Genomic DNA, 13,887 nt, shown 5'->3' on the forward strand with positions numbered 1-13,887 from the left:
AGCACAGCACAGAAATGATGTCTACTTTTATGAGTGTCAGAATACCAATTGCATGATAGTTTATTGTCCCTATATATGAAAGGAAAATACAATAAGGTTGAAAAAAATCTATAAACAGTTTTGTACATCTCTTAATATCTATTCTGTTAAGGTACTAGTTAATAATAGTAAGATAATAGTACTATTAACTTATGAAGATATGTTAAGCACAGTCCCACAAATTGCTAAGATTATGAAACCAAATATTGGGGGTTTTTTAAAGAAATGTTTTGGGGGGACAAAAATTGCGTGAAAATTAAAAGAAACCAGATTTTTTTCAGAGCTGCAAACCATTTAAGAGCACATTTTGAACTGTTAGTAACACACATAGCAATAAACTCAAGTGAATCGTATTGAAATCACAAGTAAAATTTTTATGGCTTTCGTCATGCTCCCAGGGAGTTCATTTCTTCATCATTCCTCTAAAAAGTCCCATTTCATTTTCTTCTGAGAGAGGAGCTGCCACCCATTCTGCCTCAGTTACTTTAAGTAAAGTAGTATGCAAAGGGTGAGCCAAAACCTTAACCATCACACTCTTCTGCTTGGTGGATTTCAGCTAGGTTATGCAGGAGAGCTCAGCCAGGCCCAGATCTAGAGGACTGTAATGAAGTTAGCAAAATTCAGGTAAATTAGCTGTTAACTGTTATAAAAGTTAATTAAATCTAGGGTGTTAGTCGGTAGGATGAGGTGCTGGGACTTGGTTTCCTAAACAGAAATGTTGGGGTATTCTAAGACCTCTCCATCAGGCAGCCAGGCAAAATTAATTTATTTAGAATAATCTCAAAAAAGAAACAAAGTCATTATCTGAATGTTGCATAAATAAATTGTATAATATGTGTAAAAATGCCTTAGTACTAAGCAGTTTTCTGACTGGACAAATAGTATTTATTAATCTAAGAGATAAATCCTAACAGATCACACTAATTAATTCTGCACTTCTTTATTGTCTGATATTACCTGCTCTAATAGATTACAGGTCATTGCCATTAAATGGGCTCTCAGCTGTTGTAACTCTGGGGTGTCAGTGTAAGTGATGTAAAAGTGATGTCTTGATGCTGCAGTGGCAGTATGGAGCTTCTGACTTGTTCATTGTTGCTAGTCTACTCATGAAAAGTGAACACACTGTTGGTGAACTGCCTCATCTAGGCTTATCTGTGTCAATCATTTTTTATAATTTAGGGAGCTGCTGATTGTTACCAGTATTAAGCAAAGGACATGAGCCGCAAAACACAGTTGCATGTACATGTTAATGAAACAATTTTAAGGTCTATACTGTTATAGAAAGGGAAAATAAACGATATGTGATTAATTGGGACTTCTCAGTGTGAGATGAGCTTTTATACAGCCACTACCGTATTGGGCATCTGTTTTGTATTTTATATTTACACAGCTCTATGTATACCTCAATTATAGAGGTAAAAGTAAGTAGTAGAGCCTGGAGTCTTTGTACTGGTGAAGGATAAAGGACTGTGAGACAAGTTTCAATAACTCCATCCTGGAATATGAAGGAAGCAGGAAATAAACAGTGATTCGAGGACCATATAGTTATGTGTATAAATAAGAGACCATTAAAATTTTGGATATGCCTGAATTGCTCTCTTATTTCTTATCAAGTCCCTTTCTGTTGTCCCTGGATGATATGCAGTTGGTTCCTTGAGCAAGTGGTATCATGTGTTGGCCTGGCATCAAAATGAAAGGACAGAAACATTATTTTTCTTACAGAAAACTTCTTCAGGAACATTTGAAGTCTATTTAATAAACAGGACACTGAATTGATTGAACATGTGCACTTAGTAATAGAGAAATACAAAAATATTTATTCCCCTTCATCCCAGTGTTTTTGAGGTTTCTGAATTTTTTAATTCTCTGTTATGCTCTTAGAATTAATTCTCTTAGAACCCCTCACTTGCCAAAATGTGTGAAAAGATAAAAAGATGGATAGCACATCCTTGCCTTTCTGAAGAGAAAGCCTTGGATTTGAAAAGCTTAAGGGCTTAAATTTCATGGAAATGTCAGATGCATAAATATGAAATGCTTTATATAATAAGATGTAATATGTTACAATGTGTCCCAAAGTCACAGTTTTCTTTCAAAAGCAAAATATTTCAGAGTAAGGTATGGGAGCACATGGTTTGTAATCATTGTAAGTGCAACAAGTACATAGTCCGTAACTAAAAGTTTCTTTTTCTTTCCTTCTCTTTCAATTTTTAAGTCTATTGATCCTGGTCAGCAGTTCACATGGGAACACTCTAACCTGGAAGTAAACAAACCAAAGAATAGATATGCAAATGTAATTGCATATGACCATTCTCGTGTTCTACTATCAGCAATAGAAGGTAAGGAGACCTTTAAACTTAAACTAATTAAATCCTAAAATCCAGTATAACTTTACTTCCTGATATCTTTGCACAGTACTATAAAGAAATGTTAATTAAAGTACCTTCAGTAAATTCCTAAATGACAATCCTTGTTTGATGTTCATGCTCAGTAATTCATTATGAAAGTGCACAAAAATTGACACAGTCACATATAGCACTGAATGCATCAGGTCCCTGTGTGAATGCCAACATGTTATCTATATGAAATTTTAATCGCTATTTATGCCAATTCTAGAAAGCAAATAGAAGTAACCGTGCATGAATTGAGGTTTTTGTCAATCAATGACATTATCAACATATCCAATTATTGAGTTTCTTCTGCCAAATCATTAATGTGGGAAAAAAAAAAAAAAAATCAGTTCAACTTTATATTCTCAGGGAGAATTTTGAGAACTCTGTTAAAGATTCACTTTTTTTTTCTTTTTATATTCACAATCTGAGTGTTAAACATGAGTGTTTAAATGAATGCCCACATGAAGACAGTGTTGAAACCTCCATATTTCACTGCCAGAATATTGGGAGAGGGGTATAATGAGAGATCTTCATTATATCTTTCTTTGTCAAAAGCTTTCCAAAAACTTGAACATTTTAGTTTTAACCTAAGCAAAATGTTCAAGGTGATCAGCCCTGGGTATTCTGTCTCTTTTACCAAGTGCTAAAGCAATAGGAAGCACTGGTTTTCATTCAGAGGGTTTCTTTTCTTACCAGTTCTTCCTTACCATTAACCTCCTTCCTGGGATGAAGATAGATTTTTGATTTATTCTGTATGGTTGACAGATGGTCAGGATATAATGAATTATATATTTAAGTGAAACAATTTAAATTAAAATAAATTTTGCCTTTAGTAACTCTGACAGGGCTTACATATGATACATAAGACATAGGGAACTGTATTCAAGGTCATAATTTCAGTCCTAACATGCTACAAGTTAAATTGAAAGGTGTTTAAATTTATAGTTAGAAACAGCTTCTTGTCTTTGGCTACTCCAGACCTGAAGACACTGGATACAGGGGGGACAACATTTATAGGTGTAGTCAATTTTAATATTAGCTGCTTGGTGAATAAAAAGGCAATCTCACTGATTGAAGTTTAGATCTTCCCTTATTTATTGCAGCGGCATACTTTGGGCTTTGACAACACAGATAAAAGCTTCCGAAACTTATTAGAAAATTTAAATTTTTGCCTTTAATTTGCATATGATAATCTGCTTCTGTTTGTTCCACCTGTGAGGTTCCTATAGCAGTTTTGACAAATATTTTTTGTAACTTAAAATTTTTCACATTGCCTTGTAGAAGAATATAGCTGTATAGAAAGCTGCCACTAAACAATAGAACTATCTATCTCAAAACTGCAGAAATAGTATTTTAATTAGCATTATATGTGAAGTAATTCAAGACAAACATCCCTTTCTCTATCACTGCTTCAGACAAGGGAACTAAGAACATGGTCAGGAAAGGCCAGGAACAGTGATTGGACAGCTGTTCTGAATTGTCGAGTTCTGCCAGATAGAGTTCTGCCAGATTCGCATTCATGTAAATGACCAATGAAATTTGTTCCCCTTAAAGAAAATTACTATATTTAGAGAATGGGAAGAAAATTTAAGAGGCAAAACAGAAAACATTAGTCAAAGTAACTAAAATTATCAAATCAGTACCTTACACTACTTTTTAAAATAATAGAGAGTAAAAATATAAAAAAATCTACATTGTAGGAAAGGACAGAGTATTTTAAAGAGCAGGGATAGCATACAAATAAACTGTATTGTTGAATTCCCTCTTTTAAGTAAAAAATACCATGATGAGGCTAAAGTTTCTAACCCTGTAATAGTCAGTGACCCTAAACAAAGAAAACTAGTATAGCCTTTTGAAATACCAGTGTTAAATGTAGAACCACAAATGGGATTTTGACCTATTTGGTGTTTTGCATAATTTTAAGTATTTTCTCGGTCTTCAATTTATGTTGAAAAAGCAATATAAATCAAACATTAAATTCCCTTTTATCCTGTGATATATTGTCTTGAAAACAATAATAAAATAATATTTAATTATCCTTTCAATTTTTTTCACTCTGGGATTTTACATTATTGTGTTTCTGAAATTTCATGTGTGTACCATTGTAAGTTTAACACATTGGTCTTAGCATTTGGTAATAAGTGCTTCTCTTTCAAGTTTTAAGTAAATATTCCTGCAGTGAAAATATGCCGTCTGCTTAGCATTTTATTTGACACCTGCAATTGTTTTCATGCTACCCAGGAAATCAGCACTTTGAATAGTGTTTTTTAAAATAATTTTCCTTTACCTATGTTACCCTTGAGCAGGACCTAAATTTGGACTACATTACATTTTGTTACAGCTTTATGGAGAATATTTTGTTGGACTGTCTGCAATTCTTTGGTGGCCATAAGAAGACTAATAATATCAGTGAGGTTTGAATAATAACTATGCTCTTTCTAAGATTAAGAGCTCTATTCTACACCTATACACTTGGTCCTTGATAAAGAACAAATATATATGAACTAGAGACAAAGCATCTGCCAAACTGTAATCCTACACTGATGGTCACTTTTCCTCTTGATGGTGTTGCACAAACATGGAATGGTGTGACTGCTATGCTAGAATGGGGCGTGAGGCCGGTTTTGTTCAGTTGCCCATCTCTGACTGTAGCCAATATGAAGTGATACCTAGAAAGTCTTAAGAAGCATGTGGTAGAGATTTGAAATTACTTCTTTCCACCCACTGATAATATCAAATTGTTAAAAATTGCATTAGCCCCGAAACATGAGTCTTACTAATGATTTCAAAGCGTTTATTTCAGTACCTTTTATAACTTGTTACTCATGTTCAAACCTGGTTTTGAATCCCAGCTAGTTTCCTGGCCTCTGTAATTGCATACAGCATGGAGTTCCAGAGCATAATTGCTTACTTTGCAAGAAATAGTTTTTACATTATTAAACTCACCCCTGTTAAATTTTATTACATTATAAGTTCCTTTGGAAGGAAAATTCGGATTAGTTGTGGTAATGTGAATTTCCACCTGAAAGAAAGTACTACTTCACAAAATTTTGTTCTCATGTTCTTGAAATCTCATCACTCATGTTGTCCTTGAATGTTTCTGAGATGGACACTTGCAATTTTGCAGTATAATGAAAGAATGTTATAATATAGTGAAGTTTATTCTATGCATCTAAATGGATTTGAAGACAAAATTTACTGACGAAAAGAGAAATAGATCAAGTTAAAAAAACTAGGTCTGTTAGACCTCTGAGTAAATAAAATATTGGGAAAAAAAGTGATTAGATATTCTGCATTTTAAAAAGTCTTGCCAATTCTTTTAGGAGATATCCAAGACTAAAAGTCTGCCATATGTGACATGGATTTGCATAATGCTAGTGATTTAAAAAAAAAAAAAATTAATATCTATCATATTTCAGCAGTGTAACTTCTGTTTGATGGGAAATTTAGTGGCTTTAAAATGCTGCTAAAACTAGAAGTCTCTGACTGTAATATATATCATCAAGAAAGTAAAAGGCAGGAAACTGCTAACTTTCTTATTTGATAGCCAGTTATCAGTAATTTATCACTGTGTATGTAGTCTATCATCTTTAGATTTAGAAAATATTCTGGTCAGTATAAGTTCTTGAACATCTACTGAACAGTAATGGACTATACAAATTATTTGCACTCTCTCACATTGCATTTGTGTTGCGTTCTGCTAACAATATATAAGAGTAATCAGTGATGAGGCCAGGGTACAGAAAGATCAATGAAGTAGACTTCATTGTGTAGAAGTTTCTAGAAGTAGACTTCATAGAGTACACTTCATGGTAGCTATCTTAACAGCCATGCCAAGACAAGTTGTAGGAGTATAATTTTGGCCTATGGATCTACTTACGCTGTTACAGTTGTAACTCATTCTCGATACTCTTGAAATCAGCTCAGAACAATTCTGACGTTTTCCTGTATATATACCCACACTGTCCATTGGGGAAAGCTTCAGCAAACCATTCAGTGACTTTATTCTTGAAAGGGTAATGAAGTTTTGGCACCTCACAATTTCCTGTGCACACTCATATTGAAACTGTGTTTTAAAGGAATTATCAAACCAGAAATCATTTTGTTTCATATTAGTAGAGGCACTCATTGGCCCTCTTAATGCATCGTTTAGAGGTATAAATTAATATTTCTATCCAAAAAAAGACTCCATTGATAGATAACTTTGATCAGAGTTGGAGACTCACTAAATCGAGTTTCAAACACCTGTAATAACGATATGATGACTTCATGCTGGATTTCAATATCTGCTTTGCACTATCATGCAACATACTGCTATCTCAATGTATTGTGGCCAGTGTGCTGGCACAGTGCTGTTATCTGTCTCTAAGGAACCACACTGAACTTTCTATTCTGTACCCTTGCTTATTACTATCCAACTTTTAAAGCAAAACAAAACAAAATAAATCCAAGCTTTCTTTCTTTTTCTTAACAGAGCATCTCCTGTTTCCCAGCCTGTTTTTCTGCTACTCACCTTTCAAGTTACTCATCTTGCCTGCAGATCTTCTACAGCTGCTAGTTCTTAGTTTCCATCCATACATGTCACCTTTTTTGATTTTTCTTGCCTTTTTCTTTTACTTTCAAATATTTGTCTTCTGTCATCTGCACAATTCTTTTCTTTGTCCTGCTTAATTCTGCATCTTCTGCCCACCCCTTTTTGACATTGCCTTCTTTCAATAATTCTCTGTAATTCAACATTTCACTTTCATTAAAAGCTTTCATTTTGCCATGTTTATTACTGCAATATCTTCACTGGTCTTGTGCTGCTTCATTTTTCAGTGACTTATTGTAGTACAGATATGTGCTTAGACCATTTGAGTTTGATAGTCTCTTAACTATATAGGTTTTACGTTACAAAAACTTCCACATAAACAGTTGTTACTGGCACCTAGTAGCTGCCTTAGTTCATTTTTGTTCTGACATAGTTCAAAACATCATTGATTTAAACCAATAGTACAGCTTCATCAGTATTTTGAGTTCATATTTTCATTTTCCCAACTTGTTTACAAGCATGACAGAATTTAGTCCTATTACTTCACACTCTTTTTTATGACTAACAGCACATCTCATAGGGCAAAGGTACAGAAACAAAGGTTTATGATTTTTTTTTTTTTTAATAGAAAAACTGTTCAGTACTTAGCCTTTGTAAAGTCTTGAAATAATTTCATTATTTGATTTCAGTTTGTGAATAAAATGTGAAGTCTAATTAAAGCTATTTAAGATTATAACTGTCTTCAGGAAATCAAGTGAATAATGCTGAAGTCTATGTTGTTAGCTTTATGGATCTGAGTTGATGTTGCAACAAGCTGTACTGTCATTGCAGTTCATGAATATAGTCTCAGCATAAATTGGGAGCTACAGAGTTCGGGTTTTTTACTCTTCTGCACTTTGTGGCATTGGCTAATTTTGTTTCATTGTTCATTCATTCTTACTCTGTAAAATCTTGACTGCTTTATTCTCTTGAGATATTTGAAAATAGAATGTCTTTTATGCTCAACTACTCATCTGATTCTTCCCCCCATTGTGCTCAATTCCTGTCTGGCACAGTAAGGAGTTTGCAGACTCTGGTCATTCATCACCATAGTTTAAAAGGCTACTAGAAAATAGTCATGGTAGAATTATGATCTGGAAGTTTAGTCTTAGCTGACTTTTTCTGCAGACGTCTCTGCCTTCATGAAACTTGTAAAAGTCAGGTTACGCTGCGGGATTACCCTAAATTTACACCTAAGTTATGCCATCCTAAATCTTCAGTAAACCCTACCAATGCCAATAGAGTTATTTAACGTTCATGTCAATATTACTGAAGGCATAATTTGGTTGCTTTTCCCCCATCTCGACCCATCTTTTTACAGAACAACTGACCTATCTTAACTATTAAACCCAAATTTAAGTAATGATGACAATTGCTGCTGTGCTTGTGGGTATGTTGCCTTCAAGCTATGGCAGCTAACAAAGGTTTGCAAGATTCCATTGTACTGCAGTCAAACTAGTTGTCATTTGATTGTTCTTGCACTATTAGACTTTGACAGAGAATTGTTCAGATTTCTCAGCTCAGAATGAGATTATGGTCAGAAAAGTCATTGTAGAAAGTATCATTATAATATTTAGATTTATTTGCCTTTGATAACTGTTTCTGCTTGGTCAGTGTAGATATTTACAGATGTTCAGATTTTGTATATGTTATTTTTAAACTGCACACACTTTATTAGGCCTCTTATGACAAGCCATCTTCCCAGAGGCTTTACGTTTATGCTTTGTGGGGACATAGCTGATGAAGCAAAAACTGGTGTGGCAAAGTGTGAGACAAAAAATGATAGTGGGAAAATGGTATTACAGAATACAAAAGGGCTTTGGAACAGTATGGGAAACTGAGGTCATGCATGAAAACAGCGATAAAAAGAGAATCTGTGAGACACAGGTATGATATTTGAAGGGGCTATGAGAATGGATAGAGAACAAAGAAAACACCTAATGGATGCTGTGGGTGAGAGAAACAGTGGAGCTGAGCATTGTGAATCCTGTTGTTCTTTTAATCTAAGCAGAGATATAACCCTATAGGGTACTGTATTGTGCTAGAGATAAACCCTTCATGAAAGTCTTCTTGCAGTGGCGTATTGGAGCAGCACCTGGTTTTTCCCGAAACTGCATTAGTTAAGTCACTAACAATTGCTCAGGTCCTGTGGTAAATGGACTTTCCTGTCCATGACCCAGCCACATCCTGTTCATGCGTCATGAGGCCGAGATGGCTTTTAAAAGGATTTTTCTGGTTAAAGAACATAGAGATTTTTTTGTGTCCTTTTGATGAAAGGAAACAGTGAAAACCTAGCTGGGAAGAGATCCTCTTTGCAAATATCAGTAATTGTTAATCTGAATTCTTTCTTACTTGCATCTGTGACCAAGGAAGGTATAATCTGGAATATTTTCTTCATTCTAATTTAAAGAATTAGAATTTATTTAGTTTAGAAGTTATTTACTTTAATATGATTTATCAATAAATGTAGTACAAATTAGTAAGTAGAAAGAGTATTTACAATTTTAGAAATTCTGGATTTTTTTTACTTCAGGTACTAGGATTGTCTGATTAAATTTGTAAAGATCATTCTTTAGTGCACAGTTTGCAATAGTTCTGATGTTAAATTTTCACACGGCTTTCCCAGAAGATCGTTTAACCACTTTACAAAGTGTTGTTTTTCTTTTTCATTTTTTTCCTCAGGCATTTATTTATAACATGTACTTCAAAGTATGATACCAGGCATCATAATATAATTCTAATTTATGCAGAAAACATTTCTTACCAGCTTTCTCAGTTCCTTTGGTAATAATGCCCAGTTGGTGTAGATTTCTCCTGTTGACTTCATTTTTCTTTCTCATCTATTTTATGAAAAAATATTTTATTATCTATATAAAGGAAGAAAATATGGTGTTGTGCCTGGAAGTTGCATTTCCTAAGTCATTAATTCTACATCCACAATAAGAAGTGTCATGTAAGAAAGTTTCAAGTCTACAAGAGTGAGGCTTTTTAACTCCAATTTCTGCTTTTCATGGAGAGAAATCATGCTTTTCAGCTATAGACTATGCAGGTTTTACAAGGTTTTTACTTTATTTTTCTCCCAGAAGAGACTATAAATCAGTTCTAATCAGTCAATCAGTCCTCGTGTGTCCATCCATGCATCTTGCCTGAGGAGTGCCATTTGATTCCTCTCTTGTGCCCTTGAATTTGAAAACTCTTTCCTTCCCTGAAATATTTTGTCAGATTTTTCCTTTAATTGTACAGAAAGTAAAATCAAATTAAAATTTGTGTTTAAATATAATTTGAACATATAAAACAATAAAATCTATTAAGCCTGAAGGCAAAATTTTATGCCAGACTACAGCTGCAGTAACCCATAATTTGAATCATTTCAAGATTTTATTGGGTCTTAATTTGTGTCACAGTTAATCAGTGGGTTTGTTCATCACTAAGAAAGTAGTGGAATGAAAAAACAAGCTTAAACAGAATGAATAGAGAAACTCTTCAAATTGCAGCTAAAAACAAACAAACAGAAAGAAGTGTTAAAGAGGTACCTCTGCTTTCTATTCAAATTCAGATTATTTTGGAAGACATTTTCAGATATATGCCACTGGTTGTCACGAAAGACAGGAGTGTGCAGCCCTGATAATTCCTGGTTTGGTGTCACCAGCAGAAGATAATACATTGGAACAGATTGGAGGTTCAGTTTCTGACAGAAATCTTGAGAAACATTTCTTTAAACATATTCGATAATTTATTATGTTTCACAGCCAAAGAAATTCAACTCTGTTGTTTTGTGGAGCGAAAATAGTTACAGCCTTAGAATAAGGCAGGGAGTTTGTGTAACCTTGACTCTCTTTTGAAAGAGTTTGTGGAACCTGTACCATATCCTGCAGTTGTAGTCTTCAGCATGGCAGATTGGCTGTGTAAACATAAATCATTCATTTCTGCTCAAATAAGTAACTTCTGTTAATTACTTTAACAAACCTTCTGTAACACTTTATTATGATGCACAGTTCTGAATTTCAGCTAACTCTTGTAGGGAACACTTCCATGTTCAACACTGCAGTAATGTGAGAAACAATGCCACCAGCACTGAGATCTCACATGAGTATCTTAAAAAGTAGCAGTGACATCAAAACTGGTGCCTGTCATGCTTTGTCTTCCAACATGCACACAGTCTGAATTAAAAGCTGGATACTGCACTGCTGAATCCAGGAGGGACAGGACTCAGACCTGTATGTCCATATTTACCCTTTTCTTGTGAGCATGGCTGCCTTATCAGTCCAGACTAGTAACATGATCTTCACTACAGCCCATACTCCTCTTCGACTTCGGCAGGCAGCATGTTATGGTCCAGCTCTCAGTACAGATGTGGCGCTACATACCCTCAGTTAAATAAACTCCAGTTAGAAGCTTTCTCACTTCCATGTGGCTCAAAGCATGGACGGGAGTTCAGAAGACACACCCAGTGTCCCTCTGTAAGCCTCATCCAAAATACCTGAGCCTCAGCAGTTGACAATGTAGGTCCAATGTGCCCACAGCTCTTGGATTCCACCTTCTTTTAATGTATTTAATTTTTATTCAGATTTGCAGATATCTTTATTTCATGCAGTTTCTTAAACGTGACTTACCTAATGGGTTTTGTTAAAATAAAGCTCAGAGTTAGCTTCCCATTTAATGGGAAAAATGAATATATGTCTGACAATATTAACCCTTTTTCTATATTTAAAAGAAATTCAGTGAGCTCAGTGTAGAGTGTTAAATGGAGCCTACTGAGGACGTTTGATGGAGAGGCTTCCCTGTCTGACCCAGGCAGAGGCTGCCATACTGGTGGGTCACTGGAGGCACTGTTACACCAGCTTTTAAATGCTGATGTTTCCACCACCAGGTCTCTCCATCTTCTACAGATTTTCAGGCTTCTTTTGTACTTCCTTATCAGATTGAGTCCTTTGTTTCACAAGAATGGTTATTCCCAGAGAGGCCGTCATACTCTTTGGCTCCACAAATGGCATACACTCACTTGCAAGTACCCATGTACTACATGGCATGCAGCAAGCTAAGATTCACTGATCCAGCTGTGTCACAGGATTTTTTTTGCCCTTGTACAATAGAACAGTAGAAAAATGCTACCCTGTGTTTTCACTCTTCTCTCTTTACAGGCATACCAGGCAGTGACTATATCAATGCCAACTACATAGATGGATACAGAAAGCAGAATGCTTATATAGCAACACAAGGGGCATTGCCAGAAACCTTTGGTGACTTCTGGAGAATGATGTGGGAGCAACGGGGTGCAACTGTCGTCATGATGACAAAACTAGAGGAGAGGTCCAGGGTAAGGAAGCATATACAATCTTAGTAATGTGCTTGAGTAATCACATCAGATTTTTGTTTCTTTCACATATGTTTGCCTCCTGTACATGCACAAGAACTGATATTTTTTAGGTTCCCACCAGTTAAAAGTGTCCATACTATGAAAATCATTTGTATAGGAAATGAAATTACCAAATCACACAGTTTATTTTGTAGGTCTTTTTATGCTCTGAAAAACTTGAAATCTTTTGATCTGCAGTGATTTTTTTTTTCTCTGCCATTTCAATCAGACTTCGAATATTAGGAGGTGATTGAAAATGTTACTTCCTCTTTAGTGTCAAGAATACGATTGTATGATCTTGTTATGAGGAAGTTAATGTATGTCGAAAACATTCAATTTTGTAAGTTTTATATGGTATAGATTAAACAGTACTTAAGATCAATGAGGATTTGCATTTGCTTAAGAAACATAAGAATTTCTTTTTAGCACATGCTGGATGCTAGGAAAACTCTACAACAGTATATGCTGTAATAGAATTCAAAATAATCTGTGATTTCAAATTCAATTTTGCAGGACAAAATAAAATTAAGAAAGTAAAGGACTAAAACATAATGATACTATTCTAATAATAGAAGTGCTATAATAAAAGATATGCTATATGTGAAGGGAAATCAAAAGTAATAATACTTTTTTGTTATATAATAAGGAAACTAATAGAAAAGGTAGTAAAAGATCACTGTGTTTTGCTTGAGGATTTGCTAGCAGGTCAGTATTTAATGGCATTCATGCATTATAATGATGGATGTTATTTGGAAAAAGGGGGAAGACAAAGGAAAAAAAAAAAAAAAGAGAGAAAGGTGGTAAGAAAAACGAAAAGGAAAAACCCTTCTCAGTGGCCAATCAGAAAGAGAAATGAGTGCCCAGTCCTCAGCACCCTCTCCAGTAGATCAGGTGCTTCCCCCATCATATTTTTCTCACAGTAACTGTATTTCATATCAGGATGTACTCAAGCTCCTCATGGATTGTTCCTGCTTATGATGCTGTTATCGTTGCTGAGAGTATGTGTTGACTGGGGAGCATGGTACATGGATGAGCTTTCTGAAAGCTCATTCATGAGTCCCGTAGTATAAACCAGAAGGTTCAAACTAATGTAGAAATCAGGGAAGGGGAGAAGGAAGGGGTGATTCTAATATCTAACATCCCAATCACTTCCCTCGGGAACCTGCCATAACAACAGAATCAGTGACTGCAAGTCCAGAGATTAATAACAAACAAGAGTGTCACGAGAAAAATAATGCCACAGGCATTCTGGAGTATGCTGTCCTGAGAGCTTGTGTGAGGGGTAGGGAGCTGCAAATGGGAGGCTGGCTGCAGAATTGCAGGTCAAAGGCCCTTAGCAATACAAAAATCTAAGGTACCTAAGGTGATGTGCAACATATGGTAAAAAATGCTGTAAGTACAGAGGATCAAGAAAAGTTCAGAAAGAGACTAGGGAGGAAGAGAGTTTTTCTATCCAGAAAAACTTTTAAATCAGTAAAAACTATCTTATGGAAGTAACCAGAGAGTAGTTCATATTTCAGCTCATGGATAAG

The 13,887-nt window shown here is 35.1% G+C and overlaps 1 protein-coding gene across 18 annotated transcripts in view; it reads left to right on the plus strand.

Annotated features, from left to right (window-relative positions):
• The window catches only part of PTPRD (protein tyrosine phosphatase receptor type D), a 384,409-nt gene that overhangs the window by 316,930 nt on the left and 53,592 nt on the right, over positions 1-13,887 (plus strand). For all 18 annotated transcript variants that reach the window (XM_074932640.1, XM_074932629.1, XM_074932631.1 and 15 more), the window contains 2 exons: positions 2,252-2,375; positions 12,141-12,316. In XM_074932640.1, coding sequence (XP_074788741.1) covers positions 2,252-2,375; positions 12,141-12,316 — 300 coding nt within the window. The remainder of the gene's footprint in view (positions 1-2,251; positions 2,376-12,140; positions 12,317-13,887) is intronic.

This window comes from Athene noctua, chromosome Z (genome assembly GCF_965140245.1).
Source record: "Athene noctua chromosome Z, bAthNoc1.hap1.1, whole genome shotgun sequence".
NCBI classification, from domain to species: domain Eukaryota; kingdom Metazoa; phylum Chordata; class Aves; order Strigiformes; family Strigidae; genus Athene; species Athene noctua.